The sequence below is a fragment of the Muscardinus avellanarius genome (genome assembly GCF_963383645.1).
Source record: "Muscardinus avellanarius genome assembly, chromosome: 9".
NCBI lineage: Eukaryota > Metazoa > Chordata > Mammalia > Rodentia > Gliridae > Muscardinus > Muscardinus avellanarius.
Window position 1 is genome coordinate 45,785,223 of NC_137795.1, and position 24,136 is coordinate 45,809,358.

Sequence of the window (24,136 nt, forward strand, 5' to 3'; positions counted from 1 at the left end):
TGATAACATGAATGCAGTTAACTTTGCCACAAGTGAGAATTGTACCAGAAATGAAATTTGGCAAATAGAGGGCTGCTTACTTTTTTTGGGGGGTGGGGGGTGGGGGGGGATTAAATCCAAGGGCTTCCTTGGTGTCCTGACGGGCCTGAACAGGTCATCAGATACGTGCAACAAGGGGCAGAGACACCGTCCCCGCCCTGGCAGTGTCTAGTCTCAGTCTTTAAGTACCTGGCTCAGTTTCTGGCTCTAGACTCTGTGCTCAGGTTAGGAGTATGGCTCAGTGGTAGAGCACTTGTCTAGCGTGCTCAAGACCCTGATTTCCCCTGCATTAGGAAAAAAAAAACAAAAAAGGTAGGTGCTCAAGAAAATTTTGATAGTAATCGGTTTGGTTTGGGCTTTTTAATTTTCTTAAATTAATAGAATTTATTTTATTCCTTCTTACCTTGGCCTCTTGCGGAAGGGATACAAGACAGCGCAATAAATTCATATTGAGTAAATAAATAAGTCCTAGCCTTGGTAGCTCCTGGATTTACATGTTCCTTAGTAGAACATGTGGCTTCAAATCTAAACAAGATGTAAAAAGTTAATATAGGTTGCCCGTAATTTTTTTAGACTTCTGCTTTCCTACAGTTTGCAAATGTTATCTTCAAAGAGCATGGACCATTTTTTGTTTTGTTTTGTTTTGTTGTTTGTTTGTGGTACTGGGGTTCCTGGAAACCCTTCTACCTTCAGGCTAAACTCCCAGACCTATTTTCATATTTTTTTTTAAATTTGGAAACAGGGTCTCTTAAGCCAGCAAGCCTGGCTCAGAACCTGCGCGATCCTCCCGTTTCTGCCTCCCAAGCGCGGGGATTACAAGCGTGCGCCACCACGCCTGGCCATCTTTGTTATTTTTAAAAATGAGTATATGTTATCAAAATAATCTACAGAGAAAAGTGAAGCACGAGGATCAAGAGGTGGCCTGCTCCTTCTCTGAGGCTCTGCCCCAGGCCCTACCTGCCTCCCCTGTCCCCACCCTCATCACAGCCTGTGCTTCCTTAGCCTCTCCTCATGGGCCTCCTCGCCTCCCAGCACTGACTAATAATGCTGCTCCCTCTAGCGCCCTGCAGACCCTGTGTGCAGGGCTTAGGCAGAAGAGAGGAGAGACAGGAGTCTTTAAGAAGAGGAAGTAACAGGTGCCACCCTCCAGGGCCACAGGGAGCTCTCACCCACTCCCGAAACCTGAGCAGGACAGCACTGTGGGAGTCCCCGGCCAGGCCAGCCAGACACTGGCTTCCTCCCAAGTGTGGGGTCTCTGCCCCTCAAAAGGAAAGGGCTGCCCTGAGGAAGCAACACAGAGCCATGGCCAGGTGCCATAGAGCACACCTGTAATCCCAGTCAGTACTTGGGAGGCTGAGAAAGGAGGATCACAGGTTCGAGGACAGCACCAGCAGTTCAGCAAGGTGCTCGGCAACTTAGAGAGACTGTTTCAAAATTAGAAAGTAGCCGGGCGTGGTGGCGCACGCTTGTAATCCCCACGCTTGGGAGGCAGAAACAGGAGGATCGCACAGGTTCAAAGCCAGCCGCGCGTGCTGGCTTAGGAGACCCTGTTTCCAAATAAAAATGTAAAAATAGGTCTGGGAGTGTAGCCCGAAGGTAGAAGGGCTTCCAGGAACCCCAGTACCACCAAAAAAAAAAAAAAAAAAAAAAAAAAATTAGAAAGTAGGAGGTGTAGGTCAGAGGTAGAATGCCCTGGATTTAGTCCCATTGTTGGGTGGCCAGTGAGTCCCCCCACATCATAAGGCTCTGGCTTCTGGCCTGGCATCACCATTGGGGGAGCCACCCCCTGTTTGGGGGTTTTCATTAAAGACACGGTGGAGTCTGGCCAAGAGGGCTCAGAGGGGCAGGTCAAAGAACTTCCCAGCCACACCTGGGGAAGCTCAGGAGGTTTGCAAGAGGCACCTCGTGTGCACGTTCCATTCATGCTCCATCAGCCCTGTGAGGTCTCAGAGCCTCGGCGGCTCGTGGGAGCCAGTGAGCTGGAAAGAGGCAGGCAGAGGGCGCTCAGTGCGCTGACCCCACAGCAGTGGGCAAGGAGATGTGGCCATGGGCTTCCTTAGAACCAGCCTTCTTTCCTGGGACAGCTTTATTGAGATATAATTTATATACCACCCAATTTTCCCATTTAAAGTGGGCAATGCAGTGGTTTTTGGTGTATTCATAGTTGTGCGGCCATTACCACCCTCAATCTTAGAACATTTTATCACCCCCCCAAATAGACTTCTCAGCCTTTAGCCATCACCCAGTCACCCCAGGCCTCCCAGCCCAAGGCATGCACTGGCTGGCTTTTTGTCTGTGCAGAGTTGCCCGTTCTGCACATTTTTTGTGTATGGAAACACACCATATGTGGCCTTTGTATCCGACTCCTTTCACTAAATGAGATTTTCAGGGTTCTTCCATTTGTCAGTACTTCATTCCTTCTTGTGAAGGAGTAAGCGCACTCTGTCGTGGCTGTGACATGTTTTCTTTATCCCCTATCACTTGATGGGCATTTGGATTGTTTCCACTTACTGGCTGTTATGAATAAGGCAATGTGAACGTTCCTGTACAGGTTTTTGTGTGGATGTGTGCATTCATGTCTCTCTGGTAGCTGCCACAGCACTGATCTTTTAACAGTATCTATCTGATCTTGTCACTTCTAGCTTAAAAATACCTCGGTGGTTCCCCATTCATTGTTCTTAAAACCAGATTTGAAATCCCCACCTTGGACTACACATCTCTAGTTTCTGGGCCCTCACCAGCTGTACCCCCTCTCTTCTTCCCTTGTTTTGCCCCATTAGGAGACCAGTGCTTCTCTGAGGTTCAGAACCTCCCTCCTGGGCTTAAACTTAGAAGCCCACCCCCAGGGATTTCTGTAACCCCTCCCATCCTGAGGTCTCCACTGACCTGCCTCTCCCCACCCGGGGGAGCCTGCTCTAACACCTGGGACCAGGCTAGGCCCACCTGCCACACACAGGGGACTGCACACATCTCCTTAGCACTGAGCACCACTACGACAGGACCTGGTATGATTTTGTGGTCCCTGTTCTCCTTCTGCCACCGTAAGTTCCAGGGGAACAGGGACTCATTCTTGTTCCTCGGTTTTCCTTAGACCTCACAGACACCTAGCACCCTCAGCTCTCAGTAAATGTGTACCCAGTGAATAACGGATCGCGATGACAATGAACAGCCAGGCGTTCGAAGGATTCCTCTGGCAGGGCACGGTGGTGCACACCTGTAATCCCATCAAAAGCTCGAGGCCAGCCTCAGCAACTTAGTGAACCGCTGTTTGAAAATTAAAAATAAAACAGGGTTGGAAGTGTAGTTAGGAGGTAGAGTGGCCCTGGGTTCAATCACCAGCATCACAAGAAAAAAGGGGGGCTCCTTTGGCCTGGGCATCACCCCCGTGTGAAAAGGAAATTCTAGGGACTGCTGAGGCCAAAAGGACCCCTTTTTCTAGCTCCAGCCGCGTTTCCCCTCACTCACTTGAGGGACTGCTGCTGAAATAGGACTAGGCCTAGGGGAGGCCCCCAGTCATGAATTGAAGCACCCCAGTGGGTCCCAGCTCACACTTGGGTTCTGTCTCCCGACAGAGTCCTACCCACAGCAGGTACCTCTGGGCGGCCCCTGATACCACGTCCACATCAGCCAAGGCGCTGGTGTCCAGGGCTGACATGAGGTGGATTCTTTGAGGGATTTGTGTCTCCGCGGGTTGGGGGGGAGGCACCGTCCCAAGCTGTGTCACCTTTAGTGAAGATGATTGCCTTTATGCGTGTCTTGCCTGAAAACCCATCCTGAAAGAGATTCTAAGAGGAAACTATATATCTCCAGAGACTTCATTGCTTTTTCAAAAGCCACTGTTTTGCTCTCCCCACAGATATGCACTTATTCGGCCATTACCCAGCACATGACGACTTCTACCTCGTGGTGTGCGGTGCCTGTAACCAGCTCGTCAAGCCACAGGTTTTCCAGTTGCACTGCGGTAAGTGGACTCCTGCGCCTGGCCGTGCACCGGGTGCTGCTCCCGCTCCGTCGCCTGCCCTGGGCCCCAGCTGGGTGGCCCAGTGTCTGTCTTCACCCGAGCCTGTGGGTAAACACGCCTGGGGCTGCTGCCTTGGCCCGCAGGGTGTTTTAGAGCTATAGTCCTCCTGCTGAAATGCTTGGTCCTATCAGAACAAATGAGAGAAAACCTACAACTTGTCTGGGTAGATGGGGCTAGACTGGAACCACCTGCCCCATCTGGCAGCCTCTGCAAGCAACCATGGAAAGGGAGAACCTGACTTGAGGGATCACCCCTGCAGACTGACACTTGCTCCCCCAAAAGTGGGACTAGTGAAAGGCTCCCCAAACTTACACAGAGGGGGCTAGAGCCAAAGGCAGCCCAGTTGCCTGGGCCCTGGATTTGCCTCCAGAAATTGGTATACAGGTAAAACTAAGAGTCCACTGGTCCTTCTCCAAGAATTCCCCTTGGTAAGGAAAGGAGACAGAGAAAGAAACCCAAGTGGGTTTGGGAACTCGCTTTCTCTCTGTATCCTAATATCTTTTGTATAGTAAGTTTATTCTGTCGGTCAGCACGGATTCCATTTGGTACAGATGCCGTGGACCTAACAGATAGGATCCGTCTGGCCATGCCCCTCAGAGTTCAGTACACAAGAAGTCACTTAATCTCACTGGGTGGAAGTTTCCTTACCTTTAACAGGAAGTTGGGCCGGCCGATTTCAAAAGCTGTCATATACTCAAAGTCCAGACAACTGTTTCCCAATCTTTTTATTTAATCCTTAGTCTCGTTTGATGGACATAAAGCCTGAATATCCTGCTTTAGTGTTATGGTGGCAAAGCACACTCAATATCATACCTGAAAAAAAATCAAAGTAATTATAATATCAAATGGGCTTTTGCAAGTTACACACATTTCTTCTTTTTCATACTCTGTATTTCTGACTTTCCCCTTTAGGTACCACCACACTGTAATAAATAGGCATAAAGTAAAGTAAATAAATATGTTTGGGACTATAGAATAGTTTATGTATATACTAGTAGCATCTATGAATATGGGTATATTCATACATATCTACATACATATAAAATATGTATTTGTGTATAGGTATACTTTGTGTTTGTAATAGCAAGAGAACTCAGGCTTGAGGGGCACTTCTGTTACCCCCAGACTCTGACAAGGCACAGAAAGAGCCCTAGAAAATGTACACGCTGGGCATGGGAATGTACACCTGTAATCCCAGTACTTGGAAGGGTGAAACAGGAGGTTCGGAGGTTTGAGGACAGCCTTGGCTACTTAGACCCTGTTTCAAAATAAAAAAGGACTAGAGTGTAGCTCAGAGGTAGAACACTCCAGTGTTCAATCCTTAGTACAAAAAAAAAAAAAAAAAAGTGTTGTACAAAGGGCCTGGAGCTCTGGTGAGAGGCGGAGTGCAGCCCCGGCCTCCACTGCGCGGTGAATGTCTCTTCCCTAAGAAGGTGGCTCCTGTGGGCACGCCCAGCTCTAACATTCTCATTTCTGAGTGGGAAAGGAGCAGGCCTGCGGCTGGCATGAGTCGTCCTTCCTGCCCTCTTCCTCCTGGAAGAGAGAAAAGGTCAGACCTCTGCAAAGGGCACTGTGCAAGGCCCGTCGCAGGCGCCACCGGCAGAGGTGACAGGTAGATGTAAAAGCAAAGCCCTGGTGAGAAGATCCCACCCGACAGCAACTGGGTGAACGACCGTGGAAGCTCCGTGACCGCTGCTTCTGTGTGCCTCGTGCGTGTGCAGCGGCAAGCCCATCCTGAACACCGCCATCCTCACTCCGTCCCTCCCTTCCCTCGTCCACAGGGCAGTGCTGCCAGGCTAGACAGAGTCCCGGCCCTGGGGAGCTTGTGGTCTGTCCTAAACCATGCACAGCTTCACCTGGTGCTTAGTGTTCCAGCAGTCTTTGACGGAAGGAAGCTGAATAAGATCAGGAGCCACTGCCCTGCCGAATCTGCCTCAGGGCAAGGCCCCATGTCACCAGCAGAGGAGCCTCCAGCTCTTGACATGGCCGATGAACCTACCTCCCTCTGCCCTAGGCTTTTGGTGCAAGAACCTCACCTCAGCTGCGGCATTATGGCCCCCTGCTCTGAGTCGTGGTAGCAAATTAATTTGGGGCTTTGGGGTTACTGACCTCATCACTGGATGCCTGTTCTCCATTGAGCTTCTTGCTGAGCCAGCCGCCCAGCGGCAGCAGGGACCCAGCCACAACTCAGCAAAGTGAAGCTCGCAGCCTCTCATCTGCCAGGTGTGTGTCCTAGTAATACACACACACTTATCAGGGCCCGTGTTTTATCCACGACCTATATCTTCAGGACCGGAGAACGCAAGGCAGAGCCCAGAACCTTGGTGAGGCTTTGGGGGAGTAATTTTTTAGTTCCCCTAAGAATTTCTCCAATAATTTCATGATTGTCTTAGTTCAAGCTGCTACAGCAATACTCTAACCTGGGATACTGCTAAATGACAAAAAGTTACCCTCACAGTTCTGGAGACTGGAAGTCTGAGCTTGAAGCACCAGCATGAAGAAGCTCTGGCCAGGGCCTCCTGTGGGTCGTACATGGCCAGCTATTTGTTGTAGCCTCGAGTGGCGGCAGGAGAGCTCTCTGGGGCCCCTTTTATAAAGGCAGTAGTAATTTGCCCTCACAAAGTAATTACCTTTCCAAGGCCCTGCCTCCACCCATGGGGGGCTAGGATTTCAGTATATGAATGCGGGGCAAGGGTAGAGGGCGCAGGCGTGCAGTCCACAGCTGTTTCTGTTTTTGCTGTTTTACCTTGGATTACCACTCATGTTTTATTAAGAAAGTCACTGTGCTAAGTGCCATAGCTCTGAGCATGTAAATCCCTCTGCAGCCCTGCGAGGTAGTGAGTCCATCCTGAAGCTGAGGTAGTGAGTCCATCCTGAAGCTGAGCAAGCAGGGGCTTGGGGGGTCTCAAAGCTGGGCATATGCAGCAGCTTTGCACCAGCCAGGGAAGGGCCGGCTTGACCATTGTCTCTCGCCGACTCTGGCATGGAACCCCAATCTATAAATACCTGAGGAAGGCTGAGCTGGGGGTGGGAGCAGGAGCTCGAGCCTTGCGCTGGCCTCCCCGATGTCCCACTACCGAGCTCCATAGAACCTCACTTGGTGTCGGCTGGCGACTCCAAGCCGGCGACAGGCTGTGGAGTCGAAGGACTTGGCCGCTCACCGTGTGACCTTGAGCGGGCCACCTCAGCTCTCTCCACTCCGTCTGCTCACCTAGCACATGGGCGCCCTGCCTGCCTCCTGGGGTCGCGGGCAGCAGGCTGATGCGGGGCCTGCGCTTACTTCCTCGTGCCCTCTCCTCAATGGCACTTTCCAGCTTGTCCCGGCTTGATGGGAGCCTCCCTTCTTAATACCCACAGAGCTCCAGCCTCCTGGGCTGCTCACCACCTTCTGCAGTTATCTGTGGGCCGTGTCTGCTTTCAGTACCAGGAATATCCTCTTTCTTTTTTGTATCCTCAGCTCCAGAAAATGAATTCACTCTGGGTATGGGGCCACATTCACAATCTTGGCATACTGGGCCAAGCTAAACTGAAGAAAAAAAATTGTGTGTGTGTGTGTGTGTGTGTGTGTGTGTGTGTGTGTGTGTGTGTGTGTGTTGTCAGCTGTGAGGACTCTGGAAATTCAGGGTTAAAGGAAACCACTTTCTTACTGAATACTCTAATACCAACTGTTGTAGACTTTCCATACCAAGCAGTTCTCTGCAGACACCAGTCAGGGGTCCTACAATTTAATTCAGTTCTGACACTAACTACCAAGAGTCAGCACAGACCCCACAGGTTAAAGGCTCAGCCCCACAAAACTGTTTTGCGTCCGAGGCCGATCACGAGTTGTGAGTCTGCAGGTTACCCGCCCTTTCGTCCGACTCGGATATAAATCAGGAACCTATCTCACAAACCTGTCCTCAAGTTCAACATTTTGCTGTCATGATTCACAGAACTCAGGGCAACATTTCCCTGGTGTTTACTGGTTTGTCATAAAGGATACAGACGAATAGCCAGAGACACGGAGGGTAAGGCCCAGGAGGGTACCGAGCCCCGGGAGCCCCCACACCTGTGGCTGTCTTGGCCAACACGGGGTCTCTCCGAATGCTCATTGAGGGAGGTTTTGTTCCATTATGTAGGCTGATCAAAACACTGGCCACTAAATACTGCTGCGAACCTCGGGCTCCAGCCCCCATTGAGAGGGACTGAGGGTTCTAGTCTTCTAGTCATTTCTTAGCCTTTCTAGCATGCCCCTCATCCCAAAACAGATGGACCAATCATCTTGCTGACATTTAAAAGACACTCTAGAGATTCCAGGAGTTCTAGAAGCTCTGGGTCAGGAAAATGGGGACTAAAATCAAATACCACAAAAGAAGCCTCCTTCACCCACCACTCAGAAAATCACAAGGGTTTAGCAGCTCTGTGCCAAGCTCTGGAGATGGAGACCAGATGTTTTTTCTTCTTCTTCTTATTCTTATATCACAATGTCACAGTAGCAGGGTGAAAAATAAGATGTAATCACGAATTTTAGATTCAAACAGACCCAAGTCAGAATCCTGACTAACGCTGGCAAGTGGTGTGGCGTGGGGCCCATCACACGACTTTTCCCGGCCCCCTTGTCCTCGTCTACAGAACGAGACGCCAGTCCCTGTAGAGCTGCCCAGAGGAAAAAGTATGAATAATGTTCTGGCACCGGGTAAGGAAATAGAGAAAGGGCAGCTCTTACTGTCAATAAAATGTGGCTATTTTTTATGAAGTTGAGAGTGTCTCATAAAAAATAGGAGAACCCATTGAGTCAGGTGCTCCCGGTCTTTGTTCCTCGCCGGTCACAGGAGATGTGCGCTGAGGGCAGTGAGGGCACTGTCACCTGTGATCCATCTTTATTTTTTTTTAGGGTACCCTTAGTTGTGTTTCTTTTTTTTTATTATTATTGGTGCATTGTAGTCATACATCTTAATGGCATACAAGATGGTGGAGACATACAGGCCAGTTAGCCCTTACCCAATTCCCATGCCATCCATCCTTAGCTAGCCCCACTCTTGGAGGCAAGACCTGTCGGCCTGCGTGTGATGACATGTGCCAGGAGCCCCCAGGGTCTGACATTACAAATACTGGTTTGGATCCTCGTCGGTCCCACTGTCCACTTCTCTGGAAATGCTGTGAAGCCCAGGTGTCTGTCTGGCTTCCCTGCCATGGGCCGCCTGGCTCTGCCATCGTGCAGTTTGGGGTGCTGTGAAGCCCCCTCCCAGGACTGCCCGTCATCCTTCTGTTCCCGAGCCAGTGCCAAGCCGGTGTCCCAGACACAGCAAGTGGGCACAGGCACTGCTTGGAAGCCCTTAGCATGGCACGGGGATGGAGGCCCTATGGGAGCCATGCTTTCTGCCCCCCCCCCCGACCGTGTTGGCTTCCCTAGTCTGTGCCAATGGCCTCTGCATGCTCTTCAAACCTCTAACAAGAAGATCTTGGATTTCCAGGGATCCTTTTGTCTCTAAATTTCCTTAGGTGGGTTGTTAAAGCTAGAAAAGTTGTAGAAATGAAGAAACAGAAACACAAAGCTTCCCTTTGGGGATCCCGATTCCGTTCAGCAGGCATCTCTGCCCATCCCAGGTTGTCCCTCCTGAGGTGGGGCTCGATAGTGTGGCACTGATAGGACAGGGAGGGAGGGCCTGCAGGCTGAGTGCAGCCCCTCCAGGATCCTCTGCTCAGATTCAAATTCCAACTCTACCCCATGGGCTGTGTGACCTTGGATGGGTTAATTTGCCTCTCTGTGCTTTCATTTCTTTATTCTTAAAACAGAATACTGATTTATCTCAGAAGGTCTTCATGATGATTAAAGGAACTTGATTGTGTATGGAAAGCACTGTGATAGAACAAGATTCGCTTTAAGGAAACATTATGCTCTCATTCACGAAGGGATAAGCTTCAGAGATTCAAATTATAATCTTGTCCAAAGGGTTTTCTCTGTGACGGTGAGTGAGAGGGGCACATTTGTCAATCTCCCTTCTGTGTCATTGTAGAATGGGTCCTACCCTCCGCCCAGAGGGTCGTGGCTGGGTCTCCCAAAAGGATACATTTGTGTGCACAGGTCCTCACGGAAGGCAAATCAAGGGGAGGAAGAGCTCTCGGGAGGGAGAACCACGTTATTATACCCAGTAACTGTGCACTTTTAATCAACTCAGAATGTTGTAATTAAAGAAAATGTAACAGGTAGATCCAAGTTGGAGTTTTAGAATTGGGTTGAGCATTTATGAAGTTGTACCATTTACCTTAATTGAAAGAAATATGGCTTTTTTCTTTCTTTTCTGATAGATTTACATAACTAACTCCTGTAAAGCCAGGTTTCTCAACAGGGGCTCTGCTGAGATTTTGGCCCATACACTTCTTTGCCATGGGGCCCTTCCTATGTATTACCAGAGGATCTGAGCAGGTTCTTTGCCTACTACCTACTAGATACAAATAGCAGTCACCACCCTGTCCCTAATCTCTATTTGTTTTCATTTATGTAAATATTTATGTGCAGTGCCAGGGATCAAGCCCAGGACCTCACACATGAGAGATGAACACTGTACCACTGAGCCACGTCCCCAGCTCCCTACTCCAAACCTTGGCAACTGAGCTGGGCATGGCGGCGCACGCTTGTAATCTCAGCATTTGAGAGGCTGAGACAAGAGGATTGTGGTTCACGGACAGCCTCAGCTACTTAGTGAGGCCCTTTGCAACTCAGTGAGACCCTGTTTCAGAATAAAGAATAAAAAAAATAGGGCTTGGTATATAGTTCGGAGATAGAATGCCCGTGGTTTCCGTTCCTAGTACCATACACACAAAAAAAAAAGAATAAAAAATAGGGCTGGGGTATAGCTTGGAGGTAGAATGCCCGTGGGTTCCACCCCCAGTACCACAAAATAAAATAAAATAAAAATCTTGGCAATTAAAAACGTCTTCAGGCCGGGCGTGGTGGCGCAAGCTTGTAATCCCCGCGCTTGAGAGGTGGAGACAGGAGGATCGCGCAGGTTCGAAGCCAGCCTTGCTGGCTTAAGAGACGCTGTCTCCAAATAAAAATATAAAAAAAATAGGTCTGGGAGTGTAGCCCGGAGGTAGAAGGGTTTCCAGGAACCCCAGAACCACCAAAAAAATTAAAAATATAAAAACATCGTCAGGTATTACCAGTATCCCGTAGGGGACAAGACGCCCCTCATTTGAGAACCACTCAATATATAGAATATAACACACCCCATTTGTCATATTACATTCCGTGCTTTTTTGGACGTCAGCTCTCTTCCTGAAGTAAAAGGCATGCACTCACACAACACCCAGAACTAACTGTGGAATCACAGCCATATATAGGAAGTTGGCTGTTTCACCTTGCTCGGAGCTGGTCATCAGGTCATTTCCCCATCACAGGTATGTACAGAAGTGTAAAGCAAACCATCTTACAGAAGGCCATAAAGTTGCAATCAAAATTCTTTTAGTGCCAGGTGTGATGCTACACACCTGTAATCCAGTACTTGGGATGCTGAGACAGGAAGATAGCAGGCTCCAGGCCAACCTCGGCAACTTAGTAAGACCCTGTTTTAAAATAAAGACTAAGCCGGGCATGGTGGCACACGCTTGTAATCCCAGCATTTGGGAGGCTGAGACTGGAGAATCGCAGTTCTCGGAGAGCCTCACCTACTTAGTGAGGCCCTCCGCAACTTAGTGAAACCCTGTTTCAAAATAAAAAATAAAATAAAAAATAGGGCTTGGAGGTCGAATGCCCCTGGTTTCTATCCCTAGACAGACAGACAGACAGACAGACAGACAGACAGACAGACAGAAAGAAAGGGAGAGAGAGAAAGAAAGAGGGAGAGAAAGAAAGAGGGAGGGAGGGAGGAAGGATGGATGGATGGATAAAATAAAGCTAGGGGCACATCTCAGAGATAGAATGCTCCTGGGTTCAATCCCCAGTACAAAATAAAATAAAATAAAATAAAATAAAATAAAATAAAATAAAATAAAGCTGGGGGTGCAACTCAAAGGTAGAATATCCCTGGGTTCAGTTCCCAGTACCTAATAAAATAAAATAGAGCAGATGGGTGTAACTCAGAAGAAGAATATTCCTGGGTTCAATCTCTAGTACCAAAAATAAACAAATAAAATAAATCTTAAAGGCAAAAGATATTATCCAGATCTTACAGAATTTTTCAACAACGTTTGCCTCTCATCTCTTAAGCAGAGAACCACACAGCCCCACACCCCACCCATCAGACAGAGATAATCCTTGGATGTCATTGCAGTTTTTTTAAAAATGGTGTAGAACCAGGGAACTGAGATGCCATTCAACAGACAAGAGAGCATTCCATTTTCTCCCTCTTCCTCAGCGAGGGTTTTTCACTCCCTCTTCTGATTATATTTTTGAATGCCCTTCAAGTAGCTGTTTTGCATGTTGATGGTGATGCAGTAGAATTTAATGAACTGTGAGCTATAGCAGAGAGGCTGAGCAGCAAAATAAATGAGTGGCGATGGCTCGCTCCTGGAGTGGGGCCTGGCATGTCCTGGCTGGTACCTTCCTCCTCCTGTGTACATCCAGATGCCAGTACTGGTTGGGTACCAGCAGCAGCCCACCCTACGGTGCTGTACAGGAGAGCCAAATTAACGAGGCCCCAAGGCTGCCCCAACTGTTCTTATCTACCTCCAGGTGACCTCTGGTTGAGGAAGTGACAAACTATTTGTGCTTCTGAGCCCTAGAGGAAGCTAGTCCCTGCCGGTGTCAGTGCTCCCGGACTTCCCAGGGCATCAGGGGCACTATCACCAGCTAACCAGCCTGCCAGGACTATCCTTCAGAGGTGATGATGCCGCATCACAGGGCTTAGGGGCTTATGCCAGTTAAGTAGGGTTTGTTTTTTGAGATGAAATATTTATTGTTATTTTTGTTAGTTGTCTTTTACAAAACTAGCTCTTTTTTTTTTTACACCAGAGAAGTGTAATAGCTAAAGCAAATTGGTCTGATCAAATATAGTCTTTGTCAAGTCTGACAGCACTGATTAATAAGCCTTGGCAAAAGCCTGTGGATCTGGGAAAACTTATATTGTTAGGGTTTTTTAAACTTTAATTTGGTCAATGTATTCCTAATTCAGAATTAGCTCCTGGTATTGATGTATCTTTGGGGCTCTTGATGATCAGAAACAACAGTGTTCTTTGTTTTGGTTTCCCCCCCATGGTTTCTGGTGAAGTGCAGCTACAATACATCTTAGAGAAATAGGAAAGAAGCAAAGGACCCATTAGCAACTGATTGCACCTTAAACCAAGCACTGCAGTGAAAAGAATCTAAAATTGTGGGAAGTTTTTTGGCGGTGCCAGACATCTAACCCAGGTCCCTGTACCTGCTGGGCAAACACTCCACCACTAAGCTACAATACAGCCCCAGATGTTTTTCTCTACTTCAAAATTTTATATTTTGAACTTGCTACTGCTCAAATTAGAATCAGTACTGGATCAAGAACATAGCATTTTGACCTGGTCCAGGCCCTGACTTTTCTTTTCACTCTAGTTAGAGAACATAAACACAATAACAACTAAGCTAACATGCTATGGAGTACCTACTGTATGCTAAGAATTTTTATGTATTATTTACTTCTTACATCACCCTAAGGTGCTATGGTTGTGTAGTCTTTATCTCACAACCAAGGAAGACTTAAAGTTTCTAAGAAATTTGTTCAAGCTGGGGGCTAGGGTTTATGCCTGTAATCCTAGTACTTGGGAGGCTGAGACAGGAAGATCACAGGTTCATACCCCACTTCAGCAACTAAGTGAGGGTTGCATCAGCTTAGCAAGACAGTTTCTAAATAAAAAAACAAAATAGGGCTGAGTATGTAGCTCAGAGATAGAATGCCCCTGGGTTCAAATCCCAGGGTTACAGAAAATAAAAATATAAAGGGCTGGGGTTGAATGTTGGATGTACATTGCCCCTGGGTTCAATCACCAATTCTTTTTTTTTTTTTTTCACAAAAAAGAAATTTGTTCAAGATCAAGAGAAGTGAGCCAGGTGTGGTGATGCACGCTTATAATCCCAGTACTTGGGAGGCTGAGACAGGAGGATTGCAGGTTGTGGACAACCTCAGCTACTTAGTGAGGCCCTCTGCAATTTAGTGAGACCTTATTTTAAAATAAAGAATGAAAAATAGGGCAGTTCACGGACAACCTCAGCTACTTTGTGAGGCCCTTTGCAACTCAGTGAGACCCTGTTTCAAAATAAAGAATAAAAAAATAGAGCTGGGGGTGTAGCTTGGTGGTAGAATGACCCTGGGTTCCATCCCCAGGACCAAAAAAGAAAAAAGAAAAAGAAAGGAAGGAAGGAAGGAAGGAAGGAAGGAAGGAAGGAAGGAAGAAAGAAAGAAAGAAAGAAAGAAAGAAAGAAAGAAAGAAAGAAAAAGAGTTGGGGGTGTAGCTTGAAGATAGAATGCCTCCTGGGTTCCATCCCTAGTACCGAAAAAATAGAGGGGGTTGGGGGTGTAGCTCGGAGGCAGAATGCTCCTGGGTTCAATCCCAGTACAATAATGATGATGATGATGATGAGGAGGAGGAGGAGGAGGAGGAGACAGAACCATCCACCACTCACTTGCTTGGAGGCTTGGGATTTCAAATTCCCTGCAACACCACAGCTACATTTTGATGCAGGAAGCTCGGTTTCATCCCCTAGAGGATGCTGGAGAAATGACAGGTGCTTCATTTCTCTTTCACATCTTTCTGATCTACAACACTGATCGTGTCTGCTTATTTACATGGGTGAAAAACATAGACACAGTTTTGAGGAAAGGGAGGAATAAATTAGTGATCATGAATATATTTCTTTTGTTTGGGTTTATTTTGGTTTGTTTTGGTGGTACTGGGGATGGAACCCTTCTATCTCCGGGCTACACTCCCAGGCCTATTTTGTATTTTTATTTGGAAACAGGGTCTCTTAAGCCAGCACGGCTGGCTTTGAACCTGTGCGATCCTACTGTCTCAGCCTCCCAAGCACGGGGATTACAAGCATGCGTCACCACGCATAGCCCATGAATGTATTTGAATAGACTTTTAAGTATTAGAGAGTAAAAAGGGATGCTTATAGAAGAGGTGATGTGGTACTGCAAGAAAAAGAAAAAAAAGAGGTGACATGGATACCACAGGTGTCTTCCTGCATGGTCTGCCTGCAGTTTCTTATCTCCAACAAATAAGCAGATCCATGAGACTCGCAAACAGTAGGTAATTTCCTCCATGTTCAATAAAATTCCCTTTTTGCCTATTTCCATGAGCTGAGTAGAAATGTTGCAAATAAACTATGGCAGATGTAATGGTTTGCTCAAATTTAAAAGTGGATTAACAGAGCCAGGCATGGCAGTGTGTTCCTGTAATCCCAGAAATTGAGAGGCTGATACCGGAGGATCACAGTTTTGAGGACAGCCTAAGCAACTTAGGGAGACTTGCAGCAACCTAGCAAGACCCTGTTTCCAAATAAAAAATAAAATACGAGCCAGGTGTGGTGACACATGCTTATAATCTCAATACTTGGGAAGCTGAGACAGAAGGATCGCAGGTTCAAAGCCAGCCTCAAGCCGGGCGTGGTGGCGCACGCTTGTAATCCCCACGCTTGGGAGGCAGAGACAGGAGGATCGCGCAGGTTCGAAGCCAGCCGCGTGCGCTGGCTTAGGAGACCCTATTTCCAAAATGAAAATGTAAAAATAGGTCTGGGAGTGTAGCCCGGAGGTAGAAGGGCTTCCAGGAACCCCAGAACCAGCAAAAAACAAAAAAACAAAAAAAAAAAAAAACAAAGCCAGCCTCAACAGCTTAGTGAGGCTCTCAGCAACTTAGTGAGATCCTATTTCAAAAAAAAAAAAAATGTAGCCTGGAGGTAGAAAGTCCCTGAGTTCATCCCCATTACCATAAAAAATAAAATAAAATAGGGCTGGGACATAGCTCAGAGGTAGAATGCCCCTGGGTTCAATCCCCAGCAACACACACACACACACACACACACACACACACACACACACACGTCAATGGATCTTCATAACCTTAGGATTATTAAATTCATCTTTATCTTTAATTTAGAAAGGCCTATGCATAATCTCATCAAAGCCTATTTCATGGAAGGTGAAGGTTTATGAAGCGCCTACTATATTTCAGGCATTATTGTAGGACTGAAGATACAGTGGTGAACAAGACGGAGCAGGTCCTGGCCCTTTCAAAGTTTATGTTCAGACATGTTAAACAACATAAATACACAAGAGCTGGTATGAAAGGTCCCTGCCAGCAGAGAACCCAACAAGAACATGGACAGGCAAAGCAGGTCAGAGGCCTTCAGAGTGGTGGCCAAGGACCACAGCACAGTCCGGTGGCCAGAGTCAGGAGCTTGTGTTTTATTCTGCGTGTGGTGGGATAAGCCTGTAGGGCTTTGAATAAGGGAAAGACATAATCTGGTTGGTGTTTTTCAAAGTTCCTTCTAGCCAGGCATGGTGGCATATACTTGTAATCCCAGTACTTGGGAGGCTGAGACAGGAGGATCACAGGTTTTGGAATAGTCTCAACTTCTTAGGCCCTTCGAAACTTAATGAGACTCTATTTCAAAATAAAGAATAAAGAAAAATAGGAGTAGGGGTGTAGCTCAAAATTAGAATGCCCTGGCTTCAATCCCCAATATGCCAAAAAAAAAAAAATTCTTCTGGCAATGCATCCTGGGAAATACCTGGTTGGAGACAGCCAATTATGGCGTATCGGTGAGGGTAGAGAGAAGAGGCAAACCTCAGATCAAGTTGGAAAACAGCTGACCAGATTTACTGATGGATTGGGTTGGATTGGTTTGGGTTGGATTGGATTGAGGAGGATCCAACATTTGTTTTGAGTTGAGGGGGCGTGGCTGGTGATTTAGCAGGCAAAGCCTCAGAGGATGCTGTTGTGGAAACCAAGAGAAAGGTATGTGTTCTCGAGGCCATGTCGAGCACAAGATGCTGGATGAGAAAAGAAAGGGAGGAGGTCATTAGATTGGCCACCGGAAGGTTGCTGCTGACTTTGACAGTCGTTGTTTTAGTTGTACCTGGGGATTGTTTTCCAAGTGCAGGTGACTTTGTTCTTTTATGCCAGCAGCACAGTAAGTGTTTGATCTGTGTTTGTCTGAGCTGGCCCCTCTGCCACCCTGTGCCCTAAACCACATCCCTATGTCCTGGAGTAGAATTACTGAGCGACAGGAATGCCTGGAGCTGCTGAGGACCTGGACTTGCTCTCTGCATCCCTGAGTCCCAGCATGGACCACACTTCCTGACTTCCCACAGACACCCACAAGTGTTTAGGATGAACAGGTGGACAGACAGGCAAAAGGACGGACTCCTCTGATCCTAAATTCAACTGCTTTTGGCACCTTCTATTTCATTGACATTAGCAGATATGATAGCTATCAAAAATGCATATCTACTTCTCTCTTTCTCTCTCTCTCTCTCTCTCTCTCTCTCTCTCTCGCTCTCGCTCTTACACACACACACACACACACACACACACACACACACACACACACCAGACTAAGAGTTTTGGGGTACCAGCAACATTCTATGATGTTCACCATTAGAATCCCTGAGTTAAAGCTGGGCATGATGGCGCATGCTTGTAATCCCAGCATTTGGGAGGCTGAGACAGGAGGATCACAGTTCACAGACAGCCTCATCTACTTAGTAAGGCCCTTTGCAACTCAGTGAGACCCTTTTTCAAAATATACTTTTTTGGATGGATGGATGGATGGATGGATGGATGGATGGATGGATGGATCTTAGAGAAAAGAAAAGATGGGAAGAAGCCAGCAAGGAAGGGAGATTGGTTTGCCAGTCCTGTCTACAGGAGCAGCCACAGGTAACGAGTATGTTCATTTGGAGGATCTGGCTCCTTGGAGCATGGCTGGTGGGGTGCGCGGGTGCCTTGGTCCCTGAGCACAGCTGATTTCTGGAGGGCTCTGGCTGCAACATGACCTCCAGCTTCTGACTCATGGCTGGCACATCCTGGCTTGCAGGCTGCACAATCCATTCCTCAGAGCTGTGTCAGCCAAGGAGAATTCAGATAGCAGTCATTGCTTTATTTAAACCCGAGTAAAAAATGTTGCCAGCACTGATGCAAATGTCATTTTGGAATCTCCCCACCCTGTGCAATGGGTAGAGCACTGTCTCCCAATGTTCCTTCTCTGGAAGATCTCAGCAAAAGCTGGGTGGATGCACACCCCTGGCAGAGGGTGCCGAGCCCCTCCTGGGTAATAGCATAGCAGTTACTAGAGTATGAAAGCGCCAAGAGTTCTTGCAGCCAAAAAACAGAAACATATCTTTTTCACATTGGAGTTGCATCTTTCTTAACTAAATTCATCTATGTGCACTGGGCAACAATAACAACAACAATAATAATAATGCACTTTTGTCCAAATGATACGGCCCCAGCCACAGCTCACTCTTTCATCTGGTATCTGAACAGAGAAACAAAGGTCTTCCCCAAACCTGGAGGAGAAACTGGCCTACCAAACTTGCCTACAAGACCATCTGCCATCCCCACACCTTCTGCTCTGTACTTTATGAGCAGACGGGCTTTCAAAGGTGGTTTAGCTTATACATGATTATCACCTCACACCCTGATGCTGGACCCTCGCACCATCTCAACTCAACACTCCACTGTCCTGGTTTTCCTTTGCGGAGGGCACGAAGATCTACCTCCAGAAACCTGCATGCAGCTTGCTTCAGTGTGAGCAGGTCTTTGAAGAAGCTTCCAAGACTTCTTATTACTTTTTTTTTTTTTTTCGATACTGGGGATGGAAGCCAAGGTCATTCTACCTCCAAGTTACCCCCAGCCCTATTTTTTTTTTATTATTCTTTATTTTGAAACCAGGTCTCACTGAGTTGCAAAGAGCCTCACTAAGTAGCTGAGGCTGTCCTTGAACCATGATCCTCCAGTCTCAGCCTCCCAAATGCTGGGATTACAAGCATGTGCCACCACACCAGGCTGCCCTCTCATTTCTAATATCAAAGTGTTTCTTTTCATTGGGGTACAGTCCTGTGGCAGGGTTTCCTATGCTTCCCCCAGAAGAGAGTGCTGTTTCACGGTGCATCTCCCAGGGAATGGCGGCCTGGAACACAGGCAGCACTGAACTTCACAGTCATGAACCTTCTGGCCACTCTTCCTAGAAAACCAGTGCCCATTGGTTATGCTCTGTAGGAAAAACAGAGGCAATAGATAGGCCCAGGGGAAATGCAGATTGAGGGGCAAAATGATGAAAGAGGAAGTCAACAATTTCACCCATGAATCTCACTTCACATGGAATGAACCATATTTTTTTTCCCCCGAGAAAGCAGCTATAATCTTTGTTTTACAACACTGGAACTACATATTGTGTCTTAAGGTAGGGTTTTTTCCCTCCCTTAACAAGCACTATTATTTATTTGTTTGTTTATTAACATCATAGGTACTTTGCTTTTCTGGCCCTGAATTATTTCTTCAAGTTCTCGATCTCTCTTCAGAGGTGCAGTTTTCTAAGACAAGCATTGCTGGGTGTGCATCCCCGGCCGTGGTTGTCGGTTCTCTGCTGCCTCTGTGGGTGGCTGCCCCACCCCATTTGTGACCTCCTTAAGCAAGTACTTTCTCACACCAGGCAACCTTCTTAACGACACTCCAACAAACCCGTTAGTGTGAGGGTAACATTGACAGGGGCTCTGCCTGACCCCTCATTTAGTGACCCGCTTTACTGTCAACTCTGTGGTGCCACTACTTCTAAGTACATATGAGTCAGGTTTACCAGGCATTTATGGAAGCAGGGACTGGGCAGTAATTCTGTTCAAATTCTACCACCTTCTCAGCCCACCTGCCCCTGTTGGACACCCACTGCTGGGCTGCTAGTGTTTGGCGGTAAGGAACCTCCAGCCTTTACAACCTCCACTACCACTCCCTTTTGGTGCTGGGGTGGAACCCAGGGACATTCTATCCCTGAGCCACACTCCCTATCCTATTTTATTTTTTATTTTGAAATGGGGTCTCCCTAAGGTGCTGAGGCTGACCCCAGACCTGCCATCCTCCTCTCCTGTCTCAGCCTCCCAAGTACTGGGATTTCAGGTGTGTACCAACCACACCTGGATACAACCATGATGCCAATGGTGGTAGTGCAGAGGGGGACTGGGAGGAGGAGGAGTGCCCCAGAGAGCTTCCCTACTCTGTGGCGTGTAACGTTTGCAAGCCAAGAAACCCCTGGACCATTCTGACCTCTGTGGTGCCCAGTGCACAGGTGGCTCATGCTTGTAATCCCAGTGTTCAGGAGGCTGAGACCAGAGGATCACAGTTTGTGTACAGCCTCAGCTCTTTAGTAAGGCCCACTGCAACTTAGTGAGATCTTGTTTCAAAATAAAGAAAAAAAAATAGTTTCCATCCCCAGACCCGCAAAAAATAAAATTAAATTAAAATAAAGTGCTATGGCCCTTGCTTTTCATATTCCACTCCTCTCTCCCTCCCCAGGTGCCCATGATACTTGCAGACCTGTCATCAGTGCAGTTCGATCAATATTAACATGATCCTGTGTTGGCTCGGGATCGAGCTTGGGTTTGTGTGCATGAGTGCACGTGTGTGTAGTGCCAGAGACTGAACCCAGACCTCAGGTGTGCTGGGCAAGTACTCCGCCAATGAGCAACCCCCAGCCCTGGGTTTTAGCCCTAGGTTTTCTCCTTGATTTTTGACTCACCGTATAGCTGGCCCTGGTATTGTACTGCACGGCAGCACAGGCTGGGGAGGAGCCATCCACCTGGTTTTGATTTTGCTTGGTGAGTTCTTGGGGAGAACTCTCTTCTCCTGAGGTGCAGGTGGCCCTGTATGCTTCTCACGTGTCTCCCACGTGGCTTCCCCCACTCATCTGTCGGAAATTCTTGGGGAAGAGCAAACAAAAGGCCCCATACCAACTGTTAGCTATAATATTTTCTTGAGTCCAGGATGCCACTAACAGGAAGACTGCACATCAGTTGAATAGCATCTTTCCCCGGGTGCCAGAAGCACCTGGAGGACAGTCTGCTCAAGCAGCCAGCATCAGCAAGTGGGAAGAGATTGGGACAATGCATAGAACCGGGTGAGGAAGGTGCCAAGAGCGACTTCTAGTGCTTCAGGCTCGGCCAGTCTAATGAACCCACGCGCTCTGCTTCTTTTCTTCTGGGAGTTAGCGACTTCACCTTCCCTTTGGGTAGAGTTTAGTTCAGAGTACAAAATAATGGAGCTGTAATGGTCTGAGCGCTTCCTGTTTCTTGTGATACTCCTGATAAATGTCATGTAAATTGACCTGGCCCCATAGCAACCAGGCCACACAGAATAAAATCACACCACTGCCAAGTGTTCATTTAGGTGTGTGGTTTCAGTTTTCAAATATAAAGGGTGGTGAGGGGGTGGCCGTGCTATTGTTTTATTTCTAGTGCAATTTATGGTGGTCAGAGAATGTTAGATATGTGATCCATTTTATAACATGATACTTCCTTTGTGACTAGTTAGTGTATGGTCCGTTATGTAATACCACCATCTATCTATCTATCTATCTATCTATCTATCTATCTATCTCTCTGTCCCTCCCTCCTCCCTCCCTCCCTCGTGGGTTTCCATATATTTCTTAATGTTTGTTCAAGTCTTGCATATTCTCACCATTTTTGCCTGCTTGTTCTGTTATTTCTGGGCAGAGTTTTAAATCTCCAGTGATGGTTGTAAGATACTGGTCTCTCTCATAACTCTGACAGCTTTGCTCTGCAATTGAGACTGTGCGTTTTGGTGCATTAAAGTTTGACAGGCGGCATCTTCCTGCCTATTAATGCTTTGCTTTAGGTTCTATATTTATCTGATTAACATCGCTACCCAATATTCTTTTGGTCAATATGTATTTGCCTCATCATCTCTGGTCTTTTATTTCCAACTTTTCTGTGTCATTTTGTTTCAGGTGTCTCTCTTGAAAGCAGTATATAGCTGGCTTTTCTTTTTAAAAAATCATATAATGCCTTTTATAGTTTTATTCATTTATATTTACTGTGATTACTTGATATGTGGACTTCATTTATATTTATTTACCTTGCTATTTGTTTGCTTTGCTCTTTTTGTGTGTGTGTGTGTGGTACTGGGGTTTCTGGAAGCCCTTCTACCTCCGGGCTACACTCCCAGACCTATTTTTACATTTTTATTTGGAAACAGGGTCTCCTAAGCCAGCGTGCGTGGCTGGCTTCAAACCTGCGTGATCCTCCTGTCTCTGCCTCCCAAGCGCGGGGGATTACAAGCGTGCGCCACCACTCCTGGCTGCTTTGCTCTTTTATCCTGCCTCCCATTAGAGTAGAAAATTTTTCTGTACCCTCTTAAACTGTTTTTCCTTTTTCTAGCTTGGCCACAGTAGATTTTACTTCTAAAATTCTATCTAGCCAGGTGTGGTGGCGCACGCTTGTAATCCCAGCATTTGGGAGGCTGAGACAGGAGGATCTGGGTTTGCAGACAGCCTCAGCTACTTAGTGAGGCCCTCTGCAACTCAGTGAGACCCTGTTTCAAAATATAGAATAAAAAATAGGGCTGGAGATATAGCTCGGAGGCAGAATGCCCCTAAGTCCCATCCCTAGTACCACAAAAATAAATAAAGTTCTATCTAAGCCGGGCATGATGGCACATACTTGTAATCCCAGTACTTGGAAGGATGAGACAGGAGGACCGCAGGCTTGAGTATAGCCTCAGCAATATAACGAGGCTCCTAGCAACTTAGTGAGACCCTGCTTCAAAATAAAAAAATAAAATAGGTCTGTTGGTATAGCTCAGAGATAGAATGTCCCTGAGTTCAATCCCCAGTACCAATAAACCCAGAACCCCCTGCATACTTCGCCTACTAAAACTCAACTGGTATTTACAACAAAGAGCTGAAACCATAGTCCAAACCCCTGACCATGCATTCTCAGCCTATGACTCACAGTGGGATTAGAGGCTCTTTGATTAATTTAGAGGGTATGAACTTTTTACTAATTCACTGTTTTATATCCTGAGGTGCTTTGGGAGCATCTCTCAAGTTCAGAGTAATACATCCATTCCCAACTCCTAAACATCCATCTTTCAAGTTCATTTTGGAGTGTCCTGAAGTAGGATTGAACAAAGGAGAACTCAGAACTCTGTTAGGGTCCAGCGCCAGGGCCCATTTCCACAAGTTGGATTTGTCATTTGAAACAATTTCCAGAAGGAACATCAGGGGCTCCTTCTCCCTGCTGACCTTCTGCACGCCTGTCCCTCGGCTCAAGCCTGAATGTGCGTAGAGATCCCCCTGGGGCACCCAGGTAAGGTGCAGTGTGAGTAGGGGTCTGTACTCCTAACGCCTCCCCTGGCGGCGCTGGTGTGTTGGGTCCACAGACCTCACTTTGGGGAACAAGTACTGGGAGTTTAGCTGGGAAGATTGGGGCTTCGGCTCTTGGCTAGCATTCCTTGATACTTTGCAGAAGAAAAAAAGGACACCAGAAGAAACGATCTCCACTGCTGGTTTGGGGTTGAGGATTCTTCTATTTCTGAAGGTCTCCTAAGGTCTGGCAGGGCCCGCTGGGTCCCCACTGCAGCCCAGGTGAGACGGGCTGAAGGCGAGCGTTCATGCAGCGCTCTGTGAAGCCCTGCTGCTCTCACTCCAGTCCCTCTGCCACTCTCCTGAGGTCCATACTCAGGCCCATCGCTGTGTCAGATGTGACTCCTGGAAGTCAGTGCCCTGAGAAGGGGCCCACTCAGGGCTGAGGCGGGCTTCCTGGTAATTTATGTTAGAGATGAACAGAGGTACACTTTTAAATAGTAACCAGGAAAAAGATTCCCTCCTGTTAAAGGGGACCCGTTTATAGGACTCAGCTGTTGAGGCTCAAGGGTAGCATTAGGCTTAAGTTTAATCTTCTGTATACCGTAATTTACAGCACCCAGCAAAGTATTGTGCGTACAACTCTTTCGGTCATTTGCCATGATAAATAGCTATTGCTCTTGGCGGAACAGAAGTGCCATCCCGGCTCTCCAGCTATGAATATTGAATCAGCTCAGGCAGGTTTTTGCTGTACGTTTCCTAAAGGAGAACACACACACACACACACACACACTGATCACATCTCCCGCCTG

General features: G+C 47.4%; 1 protein-coding gene across 5 annotated transcripts in view; it reads left to right on the top strand.

The window, feature by feature from the left end:
- The window catches only part of ATXN7L1 (ataxin 7 like 1), a gene marked incomplete at both ends in the record, with an annotated part of 312,500 nt that overhangs the window by 98,520 nt on the left and 189,844 nt on the right, over nt 1–24,136 (top strand). For all 5 annotated transcript variants that reach the window (XM_080701553.1, XM_080701552.1, XM_080701554.1 and 2 more), the window contains one exon: nt 3,896–4,000. In XM_080701553.1, coding sequence (XP_080557679.1) covers nt 3,896–4,000 — 105 coding nt within the window. The remainder of the gene's footprint in view (nt 1–3,895; nt 4,001–24,136) is intronic.